Source organism: Microtus ochrogaster, unplaced genomic scaffold, assembly GCF_000317375.1.
Source record: "Microtus ochrogaster isolate Prairie Vole_2 unplaced genomic scaffold, MicOch1.0 UNK62, whole genome shotgun sequence".
Taxonomy (NCBI): domain Eukaryota; kingdom Metazoa; phylum Chordata; class Mammalia; order Rodentia; family Cricetidae; genus Microtus; species Microtus ochrogaster.
Window position 1 is genome coordinate 63914 of NW_004949160.1, and position 27988 is coordinate 91901.

General features: G+C 48.2%; 1 protein-coding gene and 1 non-coding gene across 2 annotated transcripts; both read left to right on the forward strand.

Annotated features, from left to right (window-relative positions):
* On the forward strand, positions 1 to 27857 carry Vax2 (ventral anterior homeobox 2). Its single transcript, XM_005369811.2, has 3 exons — positions 1 to 247; positions 23127 to 23314; positions 27305 to 27857. The coding sequence occupies exons 1-3, from the start codon at positions 1 to 3 to the stop codon at positions 27734 to 27736; spliced, it is 867 nt and encodes a 288-aa protein (XP_005369868.1). The 3' UTR covers positions 27737 to 27857.
* On the forward strand, positions 10142 to 10245 carry LOC113455547. The gene has a single exon (XR_003376615.1). It is a non-coding gene; the product is annotated as a U6 spliceosomal RNA (small nuclear RNA).
* Positions 27858 to 27988: the final 131 nt, after the last annotated feature.

A 27988-nucleotide genomic window follows, 5' to 3' on the forward strand; every position in this document is an offset into this window, starting at 1 on the left:
ATGGGCGATGGGGGCGCGGAGAGGGACCGCGGCCCCAAGCACCGGGAGGAGCATGGTGGTCGGAGCGGGCGCCACGGAGACCACGGCGGAGCGGAAGATTTGCGTGCTGACACGAGTAGTGGGAGTCCGAGGGAGGTTGCCGCGACCTCGGTCTCCAGCCCCGCGGGCTCCAGGGAGAGCGGCGGAGATAGCGAGGGACAGCCCGCGCTCGGTGAGACGGACCACTGCCGCCGCATCCTGGTACGAGGTAAGGGGAGAGCCGCGGCTCTAGTTCCTTGGGCTACCATGCTGTCCTTCTTGGGCATTCTGACCTTTCTACCGCGTCCATCTCTCAGTTTATATACTGGTTCATTCATTCGGCAGTACACCCAGCAAATATTCCGAGTGCCTATTGTGTGCGGGACACTGAGCTGAACACAGGGGACAAAGCAGGAGCTGGAAGGAGTCCTGTTTCTCCGCCCAGCAGTTCGTCCTCCTGGGCAGGTCCTCTCTCTCTAGGCCCATCCAGACGGGTTGCTGTAGTAAGAGATGCTAATCAGTTAGCGAAGCAAGACACCGAGAGCCAGGGCCCTCGCACAGCGGTTCTCAGAGCAAGGGTGTTGAAAGTGTCACACGCGCTCTGCAGGGACAGGATTGGGAGGAACCCGAGTGGGCAGCTGCTGAAGAAGGCCGGCCCTGCAGGCGGGCGGAGTGCTTCCCCGCCCTAGCTTAGCCGTGTTTCCCAGCACTGGGCCTTGCGTGGGTTAGTGCCCAGGGAAGGCTCGGTGGGCCGAGGAAGGCTGGTCCACTGCGGCTGCGCTGCCCCAGTTCCCACTAGCTTGGACTCCGGGCTCCCCATCTGCCTAGACTGGCTGACGCTTTCTTCCTCAGCTCCGCTTGCCGTCATTACGTTTCCCAATCCTTTCCCGGCGGGGAACTACCCTTCACAGCACTCTCTTAGCACTGCCCATCCAGACTCAGGCCCCCAGTGTCAACCTCCTGGGTCTGGGTCTCTCCAAGGTAGAAAGAATTCCTTCTATTTTTGGGTCCTGCCCTCAGCTGGGCCTGGGGCCTGTTGTCCTCCGCCATCCTGGTATTTCTGATTCGCTCGCTCACTTGGCCTCTCCTAGCTGCCCTTTCGGAGCCTCTTCATCCTGTGTGCTCATCCTGGAACCCGCAGGCCTCAGGAGGCCACCAGCCATAGCCAATTTCCTCTCTTCTGCCTAGGAGAAGCTAGGTTTCTCTCTCTTGGAGCCAGTGAAGTATAGCTTCCTTTAATCTTTGAGTGGCCCTGGACCTATGAGAGACAACTAGGGCAGGGCACAGGGACAGCCTGTCTGAAGGCGTAGAGACCGCCTGTCTGAAGGCATAGGAAGCTGTCTTGTATTCAGGGGAAGGGAAAGAGCATAAAGAAACACTCCTGGGAATAGGTGTGGTCACTAGAAGATTGGGTGGCCACTGCCACTCTAGGGACCCACACAGAATTAAGGCAGTCACACCACCGAGGTGTGAGGACTTGTTGGTCACTTGGGGTTAAATTAGAATTCTGTTCTGCCACCTGAGAGGTTCTGAGTGCAAGTGAACCACCAGTTGAGTTTCACTGAGGAAATCTGCAAGGCTTCCTTCCAGAGATGAAGGCACAGTCTAACGTTCCCAGCTCCTAGGGTAAGGTCTCCAGTCCTTGCTAGTGCTGTGCATCACGCCACCTAAGAACAGATGTGTCCTTCCTGTCAGGATGACTGAGTTTGGAGCCCAAAGATTACCCATCTCCCACGAACCTTTATGTAGAACAAATAAATCTTTTTCATGGGCATCAATGGGATTGTCTCTGGGGCAGACTCTTAAAGGGGGAAGTAAAAAGTGGTCCTTTCTCTTCTGGGATAGAACCACTTAAGTCAGGCCCCGTACATCTTCAGGGATACTCTTCTGTAGTATACTCCCACAAGGCTGTTCTCTTATATTTGTAAAGTATAATGGAAATATTAACTATGAAGTGCAGTTATCCACCTGCCTGCAATGGAAAGCAAATGCAGCCCTCACAAATCCCCCTGCCCTCCCCCATTTAATGACAAGGATGTTATTACAGGCCTGCAATGCCCCGATGTCGTTTACTGCTAATCCCTCCGAGGCAGGATCACTGGTGTCCAGCACTGCTCAATTACTTGAAGCCCCACCACAGCTAAGGGTGGAGGCTTCCATAAGTGAAACCAGCCCAACACTGGGGCAGGGAAGCCTTCATTGTCCAAAACAAACAGCCCTCGCATACGTCCTAAGCACATTTTACCCTGGTCCCCTGATCCTCTGAAGACATATTTTCCTCATATCTTCCAAGGCAGCCATGAAAAGGTGCAGGGGAGAGGATCTTTGCCCTGGCCGCTGGGAGGGTAGGGAGGGTAGAGAGAGATTCCACTCTCTCCACTTCTTTCCACCCTCCCTCCCACCCCTGGTTGTGGGATTGATTGAGAAAGATCTTTAGCCCTGGAAAGTCCAAGGACAGCTGGGGCCAGAGGTGAGCAGCATTGGTGTCTCATCTCTGGCCTTCCTGCCTTCCAGACTTGGTGATTTCATCTCCAGGGAGCTTGCTAGGGATCCAGGGTGCTGCCAGGACCACAGAAAGCTCTCTGCAGGATCTCCATAGATACTGCTGAAGGAGGGTGTCTGATGGCTGGGGCAGTGTGGTTTGGTAGTCAAGCCCCTGTTAACTACTGCCCCCCCCCCACACGCCATGGACCCAGGGACTGGGACTGAGCTCCTGCGGAAAGCCAGCAGTTTAGAGGTGAAGAACAACCCATAAAGGAGAATCAGACCTCTTGAAGAAAAGGGGTTGGGGGGTGTTCTCCTCTGTCCTCTAGGTAACCCTGCTTGGCCAATGTCTCAGATTTCCTCTGAGAATGCAAAGTTGGGAGCCCAGGAGGCCCCCTGTTCTGCTCACCAGCCTTCAAAATGGAGGCATTCTCTCCAGCAGTTGGCATAAGCACTGTGCACGAAGAAGACGGACCAGACAGGGACACACCACAGACTTCCACACACAGTGAGGCTTCCTCCAGGACTCCACAGTCTCTAAGGCCCCTAGACATCCGTTGTGCAGGGCCTTTGGCCAAGGAAGGGTAGGGTGGAAGGAGCCTTTTGTTTTATCTTGGAAGGGCCTCATCAGTGGGGGCAGGCGAGAAATGGGGCCCCCAAGCTCTAACCTCACCCTGCAGTTGCCCAACCCTGTGCTGACTCTTTCAATGGAGAGGGATTGGGACAGGCAGACAGAGACAGTGTGATTCACAGATCCCTGCAATTGATAAATAAGCCTGCTGCTTCCTTTGGCTCAGCCCAGTGGTGCCTTCCATACAAGAATGCTCCTCAGTTTTATGGTCAGTACCAGGAGGCACCAATAATCTTCTCGGTCAGAAGTGCCCCTTGGAGCCTGCTGCCTCCTCTGCAGGTCTCCAAACGCTAGCCTCATCGGATGCACCCCCGCCTTTGTAAGAACCATTCTGAAAATGAAAAATTCTTCAGAGGAGTGGTGCACTGGCTAGCTGTCCACCCGGCTAAAACGCCCTGGAGAAGAGACTGGACAGATGCACACGGTGCTTGGGGACCCAAGAACACTGGGTCTTTGACTTGAAATGACTTGAAACAACTCGAGCCTGATCTGGCCCTTCAAATCTTGCAGCCAGCCCGGTGGGAGCACCCAGCACGCATACCAGCCCAACGGTTGTGTGGGACTGGCCTGTCTTCTACAGCTGCACCGGAAAAGCGGCGCAAAGGACAGTGGCTTCAACAGCTGACTGTCTCTACCACCACGGAAGGCTAGGCTCGATTTCTACGGGCCCCTGAGCCTGGGAAGACCTCAAGGCTGCAGGCCTGGCCTTGCTGGGCAAGCGCTGTGCTTCAAAGCCAGGGCCTCATTGAATTACAGAGAGCTGGGCAAAGCCCTAGTCTTGGGCCTCGGAGGTGTCCCCATATCTCAGTCTGTGTATACATTCGGAAACCTGGTCCTGCACACGCCTGCCCGCCAGAAGCAGATGTTGAGAGCTCTAGAAGACTCGTTCAGGAAACCGCATTTTGGAATTTCGGAAGATTTTTGTTTGTTTGTTTGTGCTTGTTTTTTTTAATTTTGATGTTTGCCGAGTGTACTTTAATTTTTCCCCTTTGTTTCATTTTTTGTCAGCAGAAGAACCGCATTCTCGCCGCTGGTCTGTGCGCGGGTCATTTAGTTCTGTATTTTCACCTCTGTGTACGAACACGCTCCCCACAGGAAGCCGAAGCAGGCCGCAGAACGTGGCCTTGCGGCTGCTCTTCCGACCAAACCTCGTTTTCAGAGAACGATCGGGACGAGTTACAGGGCTCTGCACAGTCACAGGGAATCCCCACATCCACAGGACCCAATGAGGGGTCGCTGGGAACAAATCCTTGGAAAGCTGGTGCTGGGAGTGTGGATCGCTGGGGCCGGGGGAAATCCGTGTCGCGTCGCAGGGCGGCCTCCGCTCCAAACCCGCCTTCAGGCTGCCTGCGCCACCCGCTAGAAAGGGCGTCTGTGCATCACGGAGGCCTCGACGCCATTGCTCAGCTGCCTCTGCCTTCTGTTTCTCTCCGGGTTGGACACATCTCTTCCATTTCATTTTAATCGGGGGCGACAGGGGAAGCCTATGAGGTTTTTTGCCTTCCCTTTCCTGTTTGTTTCATATGAGAGAAATTGGCCTGGTTCTCCGGGGATCCGGCGGCTGTGAAAGCCCCTGTTCTTCACCGCAGGTGGAGCCGGTCTGAGAAAGGGCGCAGAGGGCAGCAAGTCCTCCCGCGGAGAGCCAGGGTAGCCTAGGAGCCCCGCGGGGCGGCATGTCCTTCGGAAGGGAAGGGCGCTTAGGGCTCTACCACCACCTGCAGACGCCGGGATTTTCCAGCGGCCTAGACGCTGCGGAGAAGGCACAGTGACCGGTGGGGATCTGGTCTCGAAAGTCAAGGGCGAATGAAATTAAGTAGGTACAGGTTTCGTTGTTGTGACCTGAAGCAGGGTGTCAGCCTGCAGAGGTGGCCCCCTCTCTAACCGTTTGCTCTCAGTGCTGTGCCTTCCTTTCTTCTCGACTTAGTTCGCAGACACCAACGTGCAGTCCTGTGTACCTGAATGAGTAAAGTCTGGGGTGCTTCTCAACCTGGAGATTTGCTGCCAAACAGCCCCTGGCACTGGGCTCCTAGATCGCACAGTGGTGGAAAGGGAGGTGTCAGGAGAGCAGGCAGTCGGAATCCCCATTCTCTCTGTGACCCTGGGAGGTGGGCACCATGCCTGCCCAGTCCACGCCATTTTTCCTTTCTCAGCACACAGTAGGCACTCAAATATTTGCCAAATAAATGAAAGAAGACCATTTGCTACTCTGAGCTATTTCCTAAGCACGAGCCGGCTAGTGACCACTCACTCATGAATGTGCTGAAATTCCTTTCTATTTTAGCGGCACACATTTGTTTGGATAGGAGGGGCATACAACTTAAAAGCTAAGGTGTGAGGTCGATGGAACCTTATTTTTAAAATTCCTAACTTTGGGAATCGCAAAAAAAAAAAAACTAAAATAGGACAACCTTAATTTCGTGTGTGTGTGTGTGTGTGTGTGTGTGTGTGTGTGTGTGTGTTCTGATCATAGGTCTGGGAAGGCATTGTGGAATCTCTTGCAAGGTCGTTGGACTTGCAGGACCGCAGTGGAAGCGCCAGTAAGGTTCCAGCAGAACTAGCCTAAAGGGATGGTAGCCAAGAATCTGTAAGGGGAGACAGGAAGATGGCCTCAGCTTCAAGGTTAGCCTCCTCACGGTCTATCAAAGAAAAAAAAAAGTAAAACGAAAACAAACCAAACCAACAACAACAACAAAAATATCTAACACAAACTAACTTAAACCATTAGATAATTCTGCACCCCGCCAACCCGCAAGGCTGCCGCAGCTTAGAAATATAGGGCTGTTCTTTCTTTTGCTGAAGGTTTGACCTCCCCGACTACGACGTTTGCCTGGTGCCCTTGCGGGCTTGCGGGGAGGATCCCACACCCTCAAGGTACAAGTTAGGCTGGCCACACTCATCTACATCGACTAGCCCACGGAGGGCTTTAATTCCAGAATACAAGCTCCTCAGGAAAACAGAAACAGAGGCAGCATTCCTTCCTTGCCGTGTTCGTCCAGGTGATTTCCTTATGCTATTTTGAAATTCACGTTTAAAAACTCTTAAACTGCTGTCCCACCAGTTCAGTATCCTTGATGGTGCAGGAAGCTAATCGTGTCGCCCAGGGAAGGCCCTGCATTTGGTCTAGTTTAGTACAAATACCGTGAAATGAACTCCCAAGGCCCCAGGCTTTGTGCAGATTTTTGTAATGTTTCAGCGAAATAAATTCCTAGCAGCAAAACTGCTGATTCGAAAGAAATTTCACTCAATTGTTAAGTAGGGAAATCACCAAAATCAACATAATACTATTATTATTATTATTTGTGTGTGTGTGTGTGTGTTCACTCATGTATGGAGGTCAGAGGACAATTTCAGGAGTTGGTTCTTCCTACCATCTGGGTCCTGGGGAAGGAACTCAGGCTGACTCTCCCTGGATCTGCTGAACCTTCTCACCAGTCCCTAATCTCCCCCTCCCCCTTTTAAAGTCTAAGGCAAAAAACTCTTTCACTCTTTTTGGCCATTTGCATGTTTTTGCACATTTGTACAACTATGTTTATTTTCCTTCTACTGCATTTCGATGTAAAGAACCCTTGCTTATATTTAACAAATATTTAGTGTTTCTTTGTATGGCTCTTTGTCACATGGCCGGTGCCTGATGGGTGGACATTTTCTGTTGCTATTGCACACATACTGCAGTAAACAAACTTGGGGGTTTTTTGTTGGTTGGTTGGCTATTTTCATTTGGTGGGTATATCTGTGAGGGAGCTCCTCAAAGTAGGTTACTGGGTCAAAGGGTGTCTTTGTTTAATTGTCCTTGGAGGTGGCGATTTACATTGTTAAGGGGAATGCTGGGCAGTTACTTTTCCCAACCCTCTCCGAGCCTCAGGTGCTGGGCAAGCCTCCCCTCTGCCGCCTTTGAACTGTTTGTTTACCTAACCCCATCTCTAGACCTATTTTTTATATTTGTTTGTTTGATTGATTCAGAAGGTTGCTTGTTGTTAAATATTTTACAGTATGTGGGGGGGGAAGGGATGGGTGGGTGTTGTGTATACACAAGGCCAAAAGAGGTAATTGGATCCCCTGGAGCAGGAGCTCTGGTCCTTTGAAAGAGCAATATGCTTTTTCTACAAGAGAACAGTGTGCACTCTTAACTGTTAAGCCATATCTCCAGCCTCTGTTTTTTATATATATATATATATTTTCATTTATTTACTGTGTGTGTTAGTGTGAGTGCTTGGTGGTCAGAGGACCGCAGTATGTGGAAGCAGGGGATGGAACTCGGGTCCTCGAACTTGGCAGCAGCACTTTGACCAGCTGAGCCATCTGGCTGGCCCCTGGGTTTGGTGTTTTGAGACAGTATGGACGTGTAGTCCAGGCTCGGTTAGAACTCACTATGAAGCCAAAGTTGATCTTGAACTCTGGAATCTTTGCCTCCACTTCCCCGTTGTGTGTGAGAGCCACCACACCTGGCCTGCTTACATATTGATAGATATTGTCAAATTCGTCTGCAAAAGAGGTCTAGTAATTCACACTGCTTTGCCTTATCCTTAGACCCTGTGGGTCATTTAGACACTGTCAGTGTCACTGGAGAGCTGGCATCTAACTTCACGTCTTGGTTAGTGAAGCTGAGTGTCTTCCCACACCCCGGAGTGCAGGAGCATCTCCCCTGCAGCCAATTGCTGGCTCTTTTGACCATATTTTCAAATACTCCTTTCCTCGTCAGCCCATTGAAATTCTGTATATAGTCCCCCCCCCCATTGCTCTCAGTTTTATTGTGGTTGGTCTAGTTTATAGCTCGATTTTCAACTTTATTTTGGCCTTTGTTTTCTTTGGTGTAAGATGTCTTTTTAATCATATAGTCCATCAAGCTGGTTTGCCTTGAGATAGATAGATAGATAGATAGATAGATAGATAGATAGATAGATAGATAGATAGATAGAGACTCTTACTTCCCTGTATGATGTATGCCTACTCCAAGGATGTTCCTAGTAATTGAAACATACAAGAATGCGAGTTATGTATTGCAAAATCAGGTAGTGTTTTCACAAACCCCTTTTCTCATTTAGCAAATGTTATGTGGAAATATATCTAGAATTCTTTCATTCTTTTTTGAATAAACTTCACAGTGTGCAGTTGTGTAGCTAACATGTTATTTACTTAACTAATTTTCTACTGATGGGTATTCAGGTTGGTTCTTTGACGCAATTCTAAACTGTGTGTGTGTGTGCGCACCCACGCTTGGGTTTCATTCATGGGAATGTGAGTGTGCACGCCCTAAGCACCCAGTACAGTGCATGCAGAGGCCAGAGCAGGACAAGGCATGTTGTCCTCTGTCTCTTACTGCCAATTGCCGTAAGAGAGGCTCTCTCACTGAACTGGAAGCTCCACATTTTGCCATTTCTACCAGGCTGACCGACTGATGAGTTCAGATCCACATGGTGTCTCTGCCCTCAAGTGCTGGGGTTTCAGGCACACACCCTGGCTTTCTTTGTGGGTTCTGGGGATTCAAACTTAGGAGCCTGTGCTTGCAGAGCAAGCTCTCTTACCCAGCAAGCCATCTCCCTAGCCCCAAGGCTGCATCTTAATTAAACAAGTAGTTTTTTCTTAATCTAATTTATGGGAAATATGGCAACAGTGCGATCGCTCTTTTATATTAAGGAATTGTTGCTTTGGTTTTTATTGTTGTTACTTTGTTTTGCTTTGTTTGAAAATGGTGTCTGACCCTGCCTTGCAGTCATTCTCCTTCCTCTGCCCCCAGAGCTGGAGTGGCAGGTAGCCCGCCACACCTGCCATGGAGTCACTCTTTTATTGCTATAATAGTACTCTTGTTAAGTTTCTTAGAGAGTCTCTTTGTGAGTGAAGTAACACGATGTTTTGCTAAAAAGTGCAGCCATAGCAAAGAAATAGCACTGTTTCCGAGATGATAATGGGAACACCAGGAGGCAGTTAGCATCCATATGGCATTCTCTTTTATTTTGTATGTGTTTGAAAAGTATCATAACAAAATATCTACAATAATTGAAATTGTTTCACATATACACGGTATGGTTACTATTACAAGATAAATTCATAGAAGTAAAAATTTAAAAACATGCCAGATGGTGATGGTACATACTTTTAATCCCAGCTCTTGGGAGGCAAGGGCAGACAGATCTCTGTGAGTTTGAGGCCAGCCTGGTCTACCGAGTGAGGTCCAGGATAGCCAGGGCTACAGAGAGAAACTCAAAAAAAAAAAAAAAAAGAAAAGAAAAAAATTAAATACAACAAAGCCATTATAGGTATTTATATATTTCATATCAAACATGCCAGCTCACATCCCCAGTAAGCAAAAACACACGTGTAATTTCACTGCTTCCTTCCAGAAGAGGTCAGGCTTTCAGAGTAAAACCTTTTCAAGTAAAAAAACCCAAACAAACCCTCAGAGTTTCCAACTGCTAGTAAGGTTAAACCTGCTAATATTTATTTTGCATTTTTATTTTATCTGCTGTACTCTTGATTACTTCTGTGTTGAATTGACTTCTCTTACCTCAAGTTTGAAAGAGATCTTTTTAAAAATTTACTATTTACTTACTGTTTGTATGCGTGTATTGCCTGCTTGTATGTATGTGTGTCTTGTGTGTGCAAATGGGTGCTTGTGAGCCGCCATGTGGGTGCCAGTAGTAAAACCTGGGGCCTTTGCAGAAAAGACGTGCCCCCACTGGCTGAGGAGTCGCTCCAGCCCTGCAAGGGCTGCTAACACACCAAGGAAACAAACCCTTCTGTGGCTTGTGTTGCAGACATCCCTCAGGTCTTTTCTTTTTTCAAATCGTTCTGAGATTTATTTTGTTTGTGAATCGAAATTGAAACTGTCATTACATCTAATGACTGTCTCCTTTGGGCATTTTAGACTTTAGTTCCTGATGGGAAATGGAGAGGGGGAGGGAGGGACGGAGGGACGGAATTAGAATGTGGAAATGCCCATTTGTGAAAGGAGGAATCCATTCTGCACAACCCCGGGCAGACACTCAAGTCACTTAGAGAAAATGGTGCTAGGTGTCGCTTCAGCAGCACACATACTAAAATTGGAAAGATACAGAGAAGATTAGCATGGCCCCTGCGTGAGGGTGACAGGCAACTGTGTGGAGCATTCATATTAAAGGAATCAGAAGAAGGAAAGAAGGAAAAGAAAAGAGGTGCTAGGCACATTGACCCTCCTGGTGTTTTTCCTTGCCAGCAACATCAATGCTATGTAAATGTTATGTTAATGGCCATTAATTCTCTTTTTTGTTTTTGTTTTGTTTTGTTTTTTGGGGTTTTTTGAGACAGGGTTTCTCTGTAGCTTTGGATCCTGTCCTGGAAACCAGCTCCTTTAGACCATGTTGGCCTCAAATTCACAGAGATCCACCTGCCTCTGCCTCCTGAGTGCTGGGAGTAGCCATGTGCCACCACTGCCCAGCTCATTTAAGAAACTCTTCACTAAACATTTTGATCTGAATTTGCTTGGATCCTTGAATAAGCACAGAAACACACATCTAAGAATTGTCTGATAGGTCAGGAGGAAGTTTGGGGGGACGGTGGGAGAGCACTTGTCCCATTTGCTCAAGGCGCTTGGTGCCATCTTTAGTACTGGGGAAAAAATTTTTGTTTTCAAAGCAAACTAAATACTTCAAAAATTATACAAAGGATGCTGGGAGAAATTTTCCTTCTCTGATCAACTTTTAGTCCCCAGAGGGAACAGAAGGAAAGGCAGATTCCCTGCCAGACATACACAGACACACACACATACATACATACATGACTTGCTACTGTGTGGGTACATATGAGCACACAGGAGTTTACTCTACAAATGCATAATACACACACATACACATAGATACACACACATACACATAGATACACACACATAAATATATACACACACATGCATACACATGCACACACACACATACATACTTACACAACTTCACACATACTTGCTGTCTCAAGTGACAGTGTCTGGTGAATGTGGACCCAAGTTACTAGATGAAGACATTCCTCATTCTTACTAAAGGCTCCAGAGTAGCCAAAGGCTCGCTGGTTTCATCAGCCATTCTATTATTAAGCTTTGGACATGTTTTTTGTTTGTTTTTTTTGTTTTTGTTTTTTAATGAAACTACATAGCAGTAGATTTGACTTCATCAAATTCCAGTGTTTCTTTAGGACAGACAGCTCTTCAGGGGCTCTAGGAGGCCCTCATATTTATTGTCATTTGTTTGCTTATTTATGGATTGTATTGATTTTGTGCTGTTGGTTTACACAGACAGTGGCTCTCCAGTACACCACCAGTCCCTCTCCCTTTCCTCCTCGCCCTGACGTCCTATTTCCTCTTCTCTTTCATGCCGTGTGTGTGCGTGCATACATGCATGCATACATACATACATGATTTGCAGTGTCTCTGAGCAATTCTAGGACCCCAGAGTGTGAGAGAACATGTGTTTTTGTCCAGTTCTGCCCAATTTCATTTAACTTCAGTTAATTCAGTAGCCTTAGGTCACACCTATTTGCCAGCAAATGGCTTCTTTAATTAAAAACAAAAACAAGAAAACAAACCTCCATCTTTAAAATCTCTGTATGCGTGTGTGACAAGCCACAGCACTTGTATGGACGTCAAAGGACAACATTCTGTGAGTCTGCTCTGTCCTTCCACTATGTGGATCTGGGAGACAGAAACCAGGTCACCAGACTCAGTGGCAAATGCCTTAACCCGAGCTCTCAGCAGCCCCCAGTTTAATTCTTCTTTATGGCTAAATAAAACTCCATTGCGTTACCACACTCTATTATCCACCCCTCTGTTGATGGACACCTCGGCAGAGCCTGATCCCTGGCTACTGTGAATGGGGCTGCAGTTGCCCCCACCCCAATACTCTTCATATTGTGTCCATTTGTGTTTCTATAGAAGCTTCAGGGAGCCTGATTACTCTGCCTCTGGCCAGCAGTTTTCCTAGTCTGAGAAATACAATGTTTCAAAAATCCCAAGGACCTCAAACTGCTCTCCTGGTCCGTCTCTGACTTACTGTCAGCCTGAGCACTTCCCATTTTACTTTATTTTTAAAGATTTGCTTATTTTTACTTAATGTGCATGAGTGTTTTGCCTGCATGTATGTCTGTGCACCACATGTGTGCGCAGCCCCATGGAGGTCAGAAGAGGGTATCAGATAACCTGGAACAGACAGCTGTGCTCTGGAGAATTTGTTTAGCTTTGGCCCTGGCCTTGAGCAGCTGGGTGTGTTTTGCCCGGTAAGCTGGTTCTGCTCTTCTCTCCAGCTGTATTCAGCTCTCACTCCCTGTAGAAGCGTTTTCTCAGAATCACTCTCATAGTCATTGCTTTCTTCTGATGTCTTTTGTATCTTTCCTTGATTTGTGAAGCTGTTCTTCACATTTAAGTGTTAATTTGGTACTGTATACAGCGTCAGATAGATCGCCTTATTCCAAACAATGAGCTAATTGTCCAGGGCCAATATCTTGAACATCCTGCCTTTCCTCCAGCTGAATTGAAATGCCACCTTTGTAGAACATTCAGGATCCCTGAGGCCGTGTGGCTCTGCCTCAAGGTGCTCCTCTCAGAGTCTCTCGCACCACGTCAGCGACTCTGGATTTATAATAGATTTCGCTGTATGGCAATGTGCGCATTGTCTCCTTTTTCTGTTTTGTTTTATATGTGTGTGTGCATAAATATAAAACTTTGTAAATACAAAACAAAATTTATCTATTTGTTTGACACAGGTCTCTCTATGTACAACCCTAGCTGTCCTGAATTCATTATGTAGACCAGGCTGACCTCAAATTCACAAGGTCTTTCGAAGCTGTCTCTCAAGTGTGCAACCACATCCAGCTCCAGTTTGATCATTTTTATTGTCACATAATCATGTACATGGTGATGGAGTCACAGAACCATTTTTTTTCTGATTCTGGGGAGATGATTCCTAGTAGAGCACCCAGGCAGGGTGGGGGGCGCTGTGTGGGGCCAGGAGGCAGAAGCAGAAGGATCCCTGGGGTTTGCTGGCCAACAGTCTAACCAACCCAGGAACTGCAGGTTCACTGTGAGAGTCTGTCTGAAGCAATAAGGTGGATAGCAATAGTGGAAGATACCTGACACAGCCCTCTGGCTGTCACACACTTGAATATCCACATGTACGTTCACACAGAGACGTTTTCATACACATGTATCATATGCTTCGACCAATTTCCCTCTCCTTTATATTTCTCTCCTTCTAATTATTCCTATATGTTCCCCCAGCCTTGCTTCTACTTTTAATCCTATATACACTTACATATCATATATGCTTTCCCCCCCCCCCCAAGACAGGGTTTTTCTGTAGCTTTGGAGCCTGTCTTGGAATTAGCTCTTGTAGACCAGGCTGGTCTCGAACTCACAGAGATTTGCCTGTGATTAAAGGTGTGTGCCACTACTGCCTGGCCATATATATATATATATATATATATATATATATATATATATATATCTCCAGAGATGAGGGAAACATAGTATTTGTATTCTGAGTTTGGCTTATTTCAGTTAATACAATGACTTCTGTTTGCATTCATTTTCATGCAGATTTCACAAGTTGGTTCTTATGTCTGGCTGCACAGAACTCCATTGTGGATGTGCAACACTTTCTGTCTGTCCATCTGCTGATAGCCAGCTAGGCTGAATAGTGCGGCAATAAAATCAGATGGGCGGGGTCTCCAACATGTTCAGTTTTGCCTCTTTATTTATGGTTGGTCAAGACAGGGTTTCTCTGTACCTTTGGAGCCTGTCCTGGAACTAGCTCTTGTAGATCAGGCTGGCCTCGAACTCACAGAGATCCTCCTGCCTCTGCCTCCCGAGTGATGGGATTAAAGGCGTGCCCAACCACCACTGCCCGGCTTGCCTCTTTATTTTTTTCCCCAAGACAGGGTTTCTCTGCGCAGCCCTGGCTGTCCTGGAATTCACTCTGCTTTTCAGGCTGGTCTCCAACTCCAAGATCCTCTCTTGTCTCCTGAGTGCTGGGTTTAAAGGCACCAGCCCCTGACCCACCACCGCCACCACCACCATCCGGTGCCTCCTTTGATAGACTTTTCCTTAACTATTTAAATTTCCACAGTAAACTTGCGCGAATTTTCCATAAGTAATTTTTAAAGTGGCAATATTTTTTTTTCTGGATCAAGGCAGGAAGAATCTTGTCTCAATTAGAAACCAACATATTAAAGCGAGATGTGTTGGCGCATGCCTGTAATCCCAGCACTCTAGAGGCTGAAGCAGGAAGATTGCTGGGTTCAAGACCAGTCTGGACTACATAACACAACCTTGTTTCACAAATGAAAATGAATAACCACAAAGTCACACACAACAGCTTCTTGCAGAAAGGGACTTCCTGGGGCGAGGTTGGAAGTAAAGTCAGGGAGGGCCATCAGGGTCCTGTAGGAGAAGGGCCAGGGGCCCCTGTTTGATCTGGAGATTGAATTTGTAACTGCCAGGTTTGTTTTATTATCTTCTCTGCTCCCATTTTTACATTGTTCTGTTTAGAAATTTACTTTTTATTGTAAATAAATCAGTTATATTTAAAAATAATTTAAATTTATTCTTTCTCCCCTTTCTCCATACAGGATCTCTAGAAATAGAACCTTGTCTATTTCACTATGTCCTCAGGGTCTAGAGCAGTTCTTGGCACATTGATAAATATCTATTAAACAGTTAAATAGATATGATTCTTCTTATTTACATAGATGGAATAGTACTATACATATTATTTATTTTAACATATTTTTCAATAATATTTTATGTGTATAATAGCTTTGTATGTGTGTGTACCACATACATGGAGGTCAGAAGAGAGCTTCAGATTCCCAGAAACTGGAGTTACAGACAGTTGTGAGCCACCATGTGGTTGCTGGGAATGACCCAGGGTTCTCTGCAAGAACAGCCAGTGCTCTTAACTGCTGAGCCATCTCTCTACTCCCCCAACTGTGTTATTTTGTGTTACTTTCTTACACTTAGTATCAGTTCACATGATCCTTACGTCACTCTTTTTCACTTCTATTATATACTTTATAGCATGGGTCACAGGGGGTTCAGTCATTTCCCTGTGAATAACACAGAGAGTGCTTTGAAAAAAACAATTATTGTTATTGTTGCTTTGAGGCTGGGTCTCACTGTGTATCCCAGGCTGGCCTAAAGCTCACGGAGATCCACCTGCCTCTGCATTTTGAAGTGCTGAGATTAAAGGTGTTCACTGCCGTGCCAAGCCTATGTCTTGAGGTTTGGTTTGTATATGTGTGGGTATGGGGGTGTGATAAGTGCATAGATAGAAACTGAGTCAACATTAGGTGTCTTCCACAATTGTTCTCCATGTGTTAGTATTATTTATTTCTGTTTTGTGTAAGTATTTGTCTGCATACATATGTATGCACACAGGTAGAGAATCCACAGAGGTCTGAGAGGGCTTGGATTCCTTACAACTAAAGATGGTTGTGAGCCACCCTGTGGGTGCTGAGACCACACTCAGGCCCTCTGCAAGAGCACTAAGTGCTCTTAACTGACAAACTGTCTCTCCAGCTGCTTCATCTTGGTTTTCAAGATGTGGTTTCTCACTAAACCTGGAGTTCATCAATTCACTTAACTGTCTGGCCAATGAGCTCCAGGGATCCACCTGTCTCTGCCCCCACTCCTGCTGGGATTGAAACCCACCTTGCTGAGCTTTACCTGGGTGCTTGGAATTCACACTCAGGTCCTCATGCTCGTGCGGGAATCCTCTCTCCCACTGAGTTCTTTCTACAAAGCAGTGTTCTCATCCAGCTGTTTATTGTATGTTTTATCTTTGGTGTTTTGCTCAGAAAAGCTTTCCACTTTAATGGAGGCAGATGCGTCTTTTGTGTCTTTTGTGTTTCTTCCAACCTCCTGTGTTCTATCTGCTTAGGAAGCTCCTAATAGAATCAGGGGTGGTGTAGCACATCTTTAATTCCAGCACTCAGGAGGCAGAGGCAGGTGGATCTCTGTGAGTTCGAGGCCAGTCTGGTCTACAGAGTGAGTTCCAGGACAGTCAGGGATAAGACACCTTGTGTTGGAAAAAAGGCACACTTCTAACAAGCAAGGTCCTAAGAAAGTGTCCTGGAGATGGAGAAACGGTTCTGCAGTTAAAAACAGAAACCCGAGTTCGATTTCCAGCACCCACGCTGCAACGGACAACTCTCTGTAGGTCCGGTTCCGGAAGGTCTAATGTGCTCTTCTGTCTCCTCGGTCACCAGGTCCACACCTGGTACCCAGATATACATGCAGCCAAATACTCACACACATAATAAAATAAAATAAATCTGAAAAAAGGAAGTACCATACCATATTTTTGTAATGTCTTTACCATAATAATTTTTTAACCATTCTTAATTCACCATTTTATAAGCAATGACTTGCTCTGAGATTTACTTGAAACTTGATATTTGTGGTGGGGGAAAAGGTTTTCACTTAATTTTATTCCAAATAAACGATTTGTGGTCACTGGTATATTTAAGTTTGTTTATGAGCTTACCCTGCCCTCATCTGGAATGTTCCTCCCAGGCTGAAGGAATGGCTCAGCAGGTAGGATCTCTTGCCACTCTTGTAGAGGACTTAAGATCAGTTCCATTTTGAGTGGCTGACAAGCAACTGCGTCTAACTCCAGCTCCAGGGGATCCAACACCCTCTTCTGGCCTCTGTGGGCACTGCACACACACGCAGGGCAGGATGGTGGTGGCTAGATAGCTCCATCTCTGTAATCCGTGTCCGGTAGTGCACACCCTCCATCCTATTGCCTACTCGAGGAATTGCCACTGGAGCTCCGTTCCATTTGTCATAGTCGCAATCTACTTATTTACTTGGTATTTTAATATAGTGCATTTTTGACATTTATTTATTAACTGGGAGAGGCAGATGTGAAGGCCAGAGGATAATTTTCAGGAATTGATTCTCTTCCACTGTGTGTGTGTTTTCCAGGAATTGAACTCTGGTCATCAGTCTTGGCAGCAAGCAACTTTACACGCTGAGCCATCTCCACAACTCTAAAACTCAGTACCACTTTAGCCTCATCCTGGTGTGTAAAATCGTGGTCTCTCCGTTGCTTTAACCTCATCCTGGTGTGTAAAATCGTGGTCTATCAATCAGTTGCTTTAGCCTCATCCTGGTCATGTAAAATCGTGGTCTCTCCGTTGCTTTAACCTCATCCTGGTGTGTAAAATCGTGGTCTATCAATTAGTTGCTTTAGCCTCATCCTGGTCTTGTAAAATCGTGGTCTCTCCGTTGCTTTAACCTCATCCTGGTGTGTAAAATCGTGGCCTATCAGTTGCTTTAGCCTCATCCTGGTGTGTAAAATCATGGTGTATCAGTTGCTTTTCTGCTGCTGTGACAAACACCATGGCCGAGGTGACTTATGAGGTTTATTTGGGCTTATGGTTCCAGAGGGTTAGAGTTCATCACCATCCTGGCAGGGAGCGTAGTAACAGGCAGGCATGACAGCTGGACTAGCAAACTGAGAGCTCAGGTGTTGAACTACAACCACTAGGCAGAAATCTTGTACTAGGATTTCTCAGTGGCTTTTGAAACCTCAAAGTCCACCCCTAGTGACATACTTCCTCCAACAAAGCCACAGTTCCTAACTTACCCAAACAGTGCCACCAACTGGGGACTGAGTATTCAAATATCTGAGTCCAGCGGAGGTATTCTCATTCAATTTTTTTCTAGTAAACATTAAAATAAATTTTGAAATGGCAGGCGTTTCTCATGTGCTGTTTCAAATCATCCTACAGCCTATGGAGTCCACAGAGATAGTGGGCCGTTACTATTGTTCTCTCTTGGTTGGTGAATCTGTGTGTTTGATGACAACACTGGACCCTGGGTTTGTAGTTTGTTTTTGTTGAGGTTAACTGCATATTTTGAAAGCCACAATAAGTTGTAAGATGAGAACAGGAGTATCCCGAGTAGCCACCAGCCAGCCTGGTGTCACCAAACACTTCCTTTGTCAGGAGTGTCTCACACATATCAAGCCAGAGGACAGCCAGGAATGGGGCTGCACACGCGCCCGCTATCCCAGCACTCAGGAGGCAGATCAAGGAGGGTCAAAAGCTCCAGACCAGTTCAGACTACATAGAAAGTTCCAGGCTAACCTGGACTTAGGAATTTTTGTCTAAAAGAAATGCAAAACAAAACAAAACACAAACAAGAACGTCACATAGAAAACTTGCCAGGGGGATGGTCTGAGAAACCAAGCCCTAGGCCTCCCTTGAGCGCCATCTGTTTGTGCTGTCACTCATCGCTGTCTCCCACAGCCCTGCGAAGCTGCGTCACACCCACAGGGTCACAGAATGACTGAAATCCAGAACCAGTGCCGCACCGCAAGGAGCTTCTTTCTTCTTTTCTTTCTTAACAAACTTAGAAATTTATTTTATTTTTAACTCTATGTATATCTGCATGCGGGTATGGGCAGAAGTATAGGTACCCTCAGAGACCAGAGTATCAATTCCCTGCAGCTGGAGTTACAGGCAGCTGTGAGCGGTGACCTGGCTGCTGGTAACTGAACCCAAGTCCCCTACAAGAGCAGCAAGTGTTCCTAACTTATGAGCCAACTCTCTAGTTTTTTTTTTGTTTTTTTTTTTTAAAGCCCTGGCTGTCCTGGAATTGTACTACGTAATCTAGGCTGTCCTTGAACTCTCAGAGATCCACCTATTTCTGCCTGTCAGGCACCACTACACCTGGCCTACAAAGGGCTTTGTAATGCTCCCTTTGTGTGGTCAAATCATCCATCTGCCCAATCCCTGGCAGTCACCTTCATAATTTTGTCATTTGATGTTAAATAAACAGAAGCATGTGTACACAACATCCGGAAACTGGCTTCTATTGATATTTTTATGTATATGGGTGTTATGTCTGTGTGCCACACACACTTAGTGCCTGGAAGGCCAGAAGAAGGCATCAGGTCCTCCTGGAGTCACAAATGATTGTGATCTGCTCTGAGTGTGCTGAGAATCGAACCCAGGTCTTCTAGAAGAGTGACCAGTGCTCTTAACCTCTAGGCCATCTCTCCAGTCCTGGCTTCTTCACCCCCTGTGCACACCAAGTTTGTCTGCAGTGACCCTTCTTCCCTGCTGAGTGGCTTCTCATAGAAGGTTTTAGCAGTTTCTCTAACCAGCCCACTGCTGAAAACATCCTCTTTCCTTTTGGAAGTCATTAACAGGAAATTTGGGGCCAGGTGTGTAGCTCGGTTGACTGCGTGCTTGCGTATCATGCATGAAGCCCTGGGCTCAATTCAGAGCACCAAATAAACTAGGCATGGTGGATATGCCTGCAATTCCAGCAGGAGGATCAGGAGTTCAAGGTCAACCTCGGCTACGTGAAGTGCTGGGGACAGCCTAGAATCATGAGTCCCCATCTCAAAAACAAACAGGACCCAGAGAGATGGCTCAGCAGTTAGAAACAGAAGACCCGGGTTTGATTGCTGACACCCATATGGCAGCTCACAATTGTCTGTAAATCCATTTCCAGGAGATTGAATACCTTCTTCTGACCTCCAAATCACACACCAACAAATACAAGCAAAATACTCATATATATGAAATAAGAATTAATATTACTTTTTTTAAAAAAGCGAAAAGAAAAGCTGCACCGGGCGGTGGTGGCGCATGCCTTTAATCCCAGCACTTGGGAGGCAGAGGCAGGCGGATCTCTGTGAGTTCGAGGCCAGCCTGGGCTACAAGAGCTAGTTCCAGGACAGGAACCAAAAAGCTACGGAGAAACCCTGTCTTGAAAAATCAAAAAAAAAAGAAAAAAAGAAAAGAAAAGAAAAGTTGCTGTGTACAGGTCTTTGTGTGGACATTAGATTTCACCTCTCCAGGACGAACACTCGGGAACATAGTCACAGGGTTGTTTGCTAGCGTTTCTTTAACCCTCACAGGCTGCTTCCAGAGTAAATCCAAAGTCTGCATCCTCAGTAGCCTCTGGCTTGCTCCCCTCCCCCCACATTTGTAATTGCTCTGTCCTAACAGGCACACCTCACTGTGACTCTGACTTGCTTCTCCTATCTCCTATGCGTGACCTGGTGCCCAATGGCAGGTCTGCAATTGACTTTCTCGCGCAGTGGTCCTGAGGGAGAGAACTCACCTTACTCACTCACTCCTGGATCTTGTAGGGTGAGAAGAGGGTGTGTCCGGGTGTGGCTTGGCCTCCTGCTATTCAGGCTCAGAAACTTCAGGGTGTCTCAGGGAGCCCGGAAAGAGGTGAAGCCTATATTACCACATATAAGCACCCTCCCTCCTCCCTGTCCCTGCAGATATCCTGCTCAGACCCACGCATTTGCAGAGTGGAAAGAAGCCTTTGGTTTCTTCCTCCACTGGTGATAAAGGAAGCTGAGCAGAGAGAACCAGCCCCTTCACATGGTTTCCATATTCTTCTGCTATATGGAAAGTATTGGACCTAGGATGCTAAGCCACCCCAAGAGGCCCGTGGTTCCTACACACCAATAGCAAGACCTTCATCCATCAGACCCACTCATCTCTGAGCCTGGGTGGGACCTGGGCTGGCAGGGTTCAGGCCCCTCTGAGCAGTGATGTCCTCCCCCCCCCCCCCGTACCATCCCTCTCCACTCCCACTCACCTGCCTCCAGGGCTGACTGCACCCCTGAAGGGGTGAGCATCCACCGAGACAAACAGAAGCCATAAGGGTCGGGTCATGGCAAGGCAGGCAGCACCCACAAATAGATATCCTGTCTCGTATTCTCCAAGTGAACAACGGACTTTTCCAGAAGATTCCTTTTGTCAGTTGCTAAAGTCTTGGCTGAAACTTGTCAGCTGTATGAAGGGCGCCCCAGCGTGTTCATGGCTGGGGGTTGCTGTTTGCATGCTGAGGATTGAACCCAGGACCCTGTGCCTACTAGGCAAGTGCTCCGCTGAGCTACATCCCCTCCCGGCTCTGCTTGCTGTTCACAGCTTGTTGAGAACGGCTTTCCTGTGTAGCCTAGGCTTGCCTTGAGCTTGCAGTCTTCCTGTTGATATCTTCCTAGCAGCGGGATTATGGGAATGTGCTACCACTCTGGACAGAATCAGGTGTTTCTGGGGTTTACTGAATTCTGACAGGGGACCTTCAGGAAGTTACTTAAAACTTGCTCCTCATCTATAAAATGGGGAAATGATAGGTTCATCTCCATGGAGACAATGGGAAAGTTCAAACTCAAGACCAACACCACACCCGGGGCCGTGGCTAAAGAAGCACCCTGACCCCTTTGTTGCTACTCTTGCTTGTTTACATGAATATGTTAGGACTAAATCCACGACCCTGTTAGCCCCACCCTCAGACCTCTGCTCTCCCTCTTCCCGACAAGCCTCCTGCTTTCATATCTTTAAAAAAATACTTTAATTACATGTATGTATCTGTGGGGGCATATGTGCACATGTGTTTAAGTACCCATGAGGCCAAAAGAGGGTATAGGATACCCTAAAGCTGAAGCTATAGGTGTCGTGAGTCTCCAGATGTGGATGCTGGGAACAGAGCCCGGGTTCTTTGCAAAAGCAATACTTGCTTTTCACTGCTGAGCTGTATCTCTCGCCCCATCTCACCATGCTTAGGACTGCTGTGTAAGCCAGTTACCTTCCCAGCACATAGCAAAAGCCGTCTCTGCGCCCCCTGGTGGAAGTGAGGGTCCTTGCAGCTGCGGGAGGTGGCACGTTTGCAGAGGCCTCCTGAGCAAGAGCTGCCTTGAGTTGCTAAATTGTTGTGGGTGTCGGTTTTGTTTTGAGACAGGGTCTCTTGTATCCCTGGCCTTGGAGGTGTGCATCACCATGACCTGCTGAGCGGGTGGTAAGCTTTTCAGGCCGGTGCTCCTCCATTGTGGGGAACAGCAGCTTGTTTGACTGGTGGATCCCACGGGGTACAGTGCCGCCCTGTTCCACTGCCTGATTATTACCTGTGCCGACAGATTTCACATCAGTGGCGAGTTGCTTAGATGAAAGCGTTTCCCTTTCCGAGTACTTTGTGGTGCTCTGTTGTGATCGTGGGCTGTAGGTCTGTGGCCTTCCTTTTTTGTTTTCTTCTTCAAGACGGGGTTTCTCTGTAGCTTTGAAGCCTGTCCTGGAACTATCTCTTGTAGACCTGACTGGCCTTGAACTCACAGAGATCTGCCTGCCTCTGCCTCCCAAGTGGGATTAAAGGCTTGTGCCTCCACCTCCACCACTACCTGGCCTTTGACCTTTCTTAAATGGACCCCAAAGCACTAAAGAGGCTGTGTGTGAAAACCGTCTGCCTAGATCCTGAAGTGGCTCAGCTGTACAGGGACACAAGGAGTAGGGTGGTTCACCCAGTAGTCTAGCAGTGTGGCACCAGCCCTTGGGCTCCTCCTGGGGTTCCCAGCCTCTATTCTGCACTCTGTCAATCAGTTAACCTCCTTATGAACCCCTGGAGGGACCAGGGCTAGTTGTCTCCAGAAAGTCTTCTGTGACAGACCACATCCAGTTCTAATCCACCTTCTCTGGACTTGAGAATGTGGCCTGTTTGTCCCAGTTATTCCTTACTCTGCAAAGAGAACAGAATCCTGGGTGAGCGGTAGTGAGTCTTTCTGCCCAGGCTATGATAGCTGACCTGACATTTTTACTGTGAGACATTCACCTCTCTCTCCTTGTCTCCCTCCTCTCTCTCTCTCTCTCTCTCTCTCTCTCTCTCTCTCTCTCTCTCTCTCTCCTATCTTTTAATCTCTTTCCCTTCTCCCTCCTCATCCCTCCCATCCATCCATCTTTATCTTTATACCCATGACATACATATGACTCCCTGCATAGGGTTTCTGAGGAAGCTTGGCTCAGAGAGGCCCAGCAAGTTCTCTGAGATCAAGTATCTAGGCAGGGACCTGAGGATTCCTGACAGGATCTTATTAGTCCATGAGTTCAAGGTCAGCCTGGGCTACACAGTGAAACCTTGTGAAGAAGAAGGAGGAAGGGAGGGAAAAAAAACCAAAACCACAGATGATCTAACACAGCTTGTGGATTAACCTGGCTCCCTTCGTGGTCCTTGTAGATGCCAAGGGGACCATCCGAGAAATTGTCCTGCCCAAGGGCCTGGACCTTGACCGCCCCAAGCGGACCCGCACCTCCTTCACGGCGGAGCAGCTGTATCGCCTGGAGATGGAGTTCCAGCGCTGTCAGTACGTGGTGGGCCGAGAGCGCACGGAGCTGGCCCGCCAGCTGAACCTCTCTGAGACCCAGGTGAGCGTCAGGCCAGGTTCCCACCGCCCATCGGGTCCTGTATCTTGGTGTATGAGGCCAAAAGTTGACATAGAGGGTGTGGCTTAGAAGGGACATACGTGAGGGAAAAATTAGAGCTACAGGTAAGACAGGGCCGATAGCGCCAACCAGAGGCTGTGAGTGAGGAGGGGAAAATTAGAGCTACAGGTAAGACAGGGCCGATAGTGCCAACCAGAGGCTGTGAGTGAGGACACAGGCCTGTAATCCCAGAGTCAGGAGGTGGAGGCAGCAGGATAAGGAGTTGGAAGCCAGCCTGGGTTGCATCTTGAGACCCTATGTCAAAGCAAACAAAATGTAAAAGATAAAGAAGAAAGGGAGGAAGGAAAGAGGAAGAGAGGAAGGAAGACAAGAAATGGAAGCAGGTTCAGGAGGTAGGAGCACGTGCTGGGCAACCATAAGGACCTGAGTTTGAATCCCCAGAAGACACAACGAAAACCTGAGTGTGGCTCCTGCAATCCCAATGCCCCACAAGGAAATGGGAGACAGAGAAGGGGAATCTCCTCACCCTTCTCGCCACAGGCATTTACAGTACAATGGAAAAGCAAAGAAACCCTGTCTCAAACATGGTGGGTGGCAAGGATTGACACCCTAGGATGTCCTCTGGGCTCCACAGGCCATGGCACACATGCTCATATTCATACACATGAATGTTCACAACACTCACATACACACAGGAAAGGAGAGGAGGGGAGACAGAGTCGAGTTTCAGCAGAAGAGATTGTTCATGTGTAAGGAAAATGGGAAAGGCCATAGAGATAAGGGACATTCACAGTACAGGGAACGGGTGCTTTAGGAGATGGCTGTTCTGTATGCCACTGTTCTATGGCTGTGGAGAGACACCATGACCAAGGCAACCCCTATGAAGGAAAGCATTTAACTGGGGGCTGGCTTACAACTTCAGAGGTTTAGTCCATTATCATCATGGCGCTGGGGCAGTAGCTGAGAGCTACATTCTGCTCTGCTGGCTGAGATAGAGCGGCACTGGGCCTGGCTTAGATTTTCAAAGCTCTGAGTCCACCCCTGGTGACACACTTCCTCCAATAAGGCCATACCTATTCCAACAAGGCCACACCTCGAAATCCTTCTAACCCTTTCCAGTAGTGCATTCCGATGTAGAAGGCTATGGGGTTATTCTCACTCAGACCACCATGGGGGAGACTGGCAGGTAAGAGGTGTGGTGATCACTTGGCTTCCAGGAAGCAAAGACTCCAGGAAGTACCAGGCACAATGGCACGAACCTGCAGTCCCAGGTTCTTAGGAGGCTGAGGTAGGAGGATCATGGCCCCTGAGCAGTCCAGGGAGAACCCAAATAAAACAACAAAGGATTCTGGGAAGTGATGGTCTGTGACAGACTAGGCTGGGAACCTTTCTTCCTCCTAGCTCTTTCTCACCCTCTGTCATCTTCCCTTCATCTAAAGTTCCTCTTGCAGCTCCTCATAGAAGGACTGGCATCCTAACAGCAGCACGCTGGCTGGGGGTGTGGCTCAGTTGCTAGAGTGCTTGCCTAGCATGCAGGAAGCTCTGGGCTGGATCCCCAGGACTGCATAAACTGGGCATGGTGGTAATTACACCTGTAATCCCAGCACTCTTGAGGTGGGGGCAAAAGGGTCAGAAGTTCAAAGTCATTCTTGGCTACATACTGAGTTTGAGGGCAGTCTGGGCTGCAGGAAACCTTGTCTCAAATCATATAACAAACAAGCCCAGAGCTGGGAATGAGAACAGATGAGGCTTAACTGGAAGGAGAGGCGAGAGCCTGACTCAGTGGTCGTCTCCCTCAGCGGGACAGGGGTAGGCTAAGGACAAGCTGCCAAACGCCAGAGCCCACAGAGTCACCAACTAGCTTAGTAAGTGCTACTCTGGCTCTTTAGTCCCCCGTACATTGCCCTGCCCTAGGCGTCCAATCAGCAGGCTAGAGGAACCTCCTAGCCTAGGAAAGAACCCAAGCCACCTTCCACACTCAGGCATCCAGATTCTTTATGAGCCCACAGTCCCGGGAAGTGGCCTTTGAAGATGAATGTCTACTGCATACCTATCATCCCTGCCCTCAGGAGGCTGAGGCAGGAGGACGCAGAGTTTAAAGCCAGCCTGGGTTTCATAGGGACACCTTGTCTGATTTCTAAATTATTAATGGCATTTTCATTTTTAAATGAGCAAGCCATAGAATCGAGCACTAACCTCAGGCCAAGGAGATAATTTCCCGGGGGGGGGGCATCTCTCAGCCCTGGAAACTATGCCCTCTTCTGTTGTGGGACTCTGTGGCCCAGCACAACAAAGGACATGAAGCCACCAAACATTCCTTGAGATCCAAGCTGGCAGCCTGCAGAGAGCCTGTGTAGAGCACTGAGGAGCCAGCAGGGGCAGTTGGTGCCAGGAAACACCCCACAGGATACTGCCTGGCCCTTCAGCAGTCAGCCAGCAAAGGGGCAGAGCAGACCCTGAAAATCAGTACAAGAAGAGGAACCAAAAACTTCTTGAAGGAGCAGGGGTGGTTCAGAGGGGTCTGAACCTGTCTCAAATTCACTGAGACTCCTGAACCAGCCTCTAGAAGGCCTGGGATTGATGGTGAAAAACACAGAGGCACGGGTCATGAAGGGGCTCTACCTGCAGCACATTGGAATCTCCCATAGGGTTTTCTAGAAATCCTGACACCAGGTCTGGAGACTGGAGAGATAGCTATTCTTCCAGAGGACCTGGGTTCAATTCCCAGCACCCACATGGCAGCTCACAACTGTCTGTAACTCCAGTTCCAGGGGATCTGACACCTTCACACCAATGCACAGAAAATAAACTTAAAAGAAAAGAAAGAAGAAATCCTGATGCCTCCATCCTGATCCAATTCTGATAGGAAGAATTTGGAATGAACCTGGACTAGGATTTACAGTGTACACAGGAAATTTGTGTGTAGCCAGTCTCTTGACCAACTCACATGACAATAGATGAAATGCCAGGCCAGCCTCCCTTGACCTTCTCTCCACATCTAGGGCTACCCGCTGGGAGTCTCCCTTCCCATGCCTCCCTCTCCTTCTGCCAACAGAGGGTGTAGTTGGCAGTCCCCCAATTTTGTTATTCTGCACTGACCATACCCCTTGTCATTGTCACGCCTTCTGCCCAGAATGGGTTTGTACCTTTCCCTGCCCCGGCGCAGAAGACAATGACATCGGCACCTCTCTCACTTCCTTCTCTGGGAGCCACACACATGGCTGGACCTCTGAGGTCCTGAGAGTTGGAGAAGGTGAGAAAATCTCCCCACCCTTTCCGTTTAGGGCCTCTGGGCCACCATTCCTTCGCCACATACTGTCCCTGCTCACGGACGAGAAGCACACACTCAGTTTACAGAGTATTTGTCCAGCATGCACAGCACCCTGGGCTACATTCCTGGCGAGGTATACCACTGGATGTGGTGGAATTGGCCTACAATTGGCACTGTCATCCCAGCAGGAGGTTCAGAAGTTCAAGGTCATCCTCAACTGTGTGGCAAGTTCAAGGCCAGTCTGGGATCAGGAGACCCTGCCTAAAATCAAATAAGTAGGCGGCAGTTGCTTGATTCGCTTGGATCTCAGTTGAGAGGTCTGGGCCTAAGGCAGTGTTGGGAATTACCTATGCATAAGTGATGTCTAAGACCAGACATCTGGGTAAAAGCAAGTGTGTTGGTCATGCAGGGGAAATCTGACCCTTCAGTGGACCCCCAAACTCCACCTCCTGTCTGCCAATCTGCTCCCGTAGGCCAGAACAGCAGTGTCTACACTTTGAGACTTGAGGTCTCCAATCCGGTCCTCAGTACAGGTGTTGTGAGGTGACACTAACAGTCTGCTCTTCTTTCTTCCCCTGTTCTCCCCTCGTTGTGCCCTTTTACCCCACCACCACCTCTAAACTCCCTCCCCTTTTCTCTTGGCTCTGTCTCCTGCCCTTCCCTTTCCCCTTCTGAAATCCCTGTGTGCCTTCTGCCCCAAGGTGAAAGTCTGGTTCCAGAATCGCCGGACCAAGCAGAAGAAGGACCAGAGCAGAGACCTGGAGAAGCGAGCATCCTCTTCCTCCTCCGAGGCCTTTGCCACCTCCAGCGTTCTGCGGCTGCTGGAACAGGGCCGCCTGCTCTCTGTGCCCAGGGCCCCTAGCCTCCTGGCACTGACCCCTGGCCTCCCAGGCCTTCCTGCCAGCCACAGGGGCACCTCCTTGGGTGATCCCAGGAACTCCTCTCCAAGCCTCAACCCAATGCCCTTGGCGTCAGCATCGTCCCCTCTGCCGGCCATCTGCTTTTCCGCAGCTCCGCTCCTGGACTCACCAGCCAGCTACAAACTGGGGTCCTCAGCATTTGAGCCCTATATCAGGCTAGAGCAACAGAAAGTAGGCAGTTCTGGCCAAAGTGACAAGAAAGCTGACACTTAAAGATTCCCATCCCCGGGTGACACCGAGTCCCCAGCACAGCACTGCCCCAGCCTCCTGGCCCCTGTGAACTGTACTGAGCAGGCCTGGAAGAGGAGAGATGGGCACAGCATGCGCCTCTGCACCTGCCCTCTGCCCTCAGCTCAGAGACTGAACCAAATGACTTTGGTCCCAATGTACTCTCTGATGTGTGAGCGTCATGGGTGTGTGCGTGCGTGCTTGTGTGTGTGTCTCACTGAAATAAAGAAGGGAACT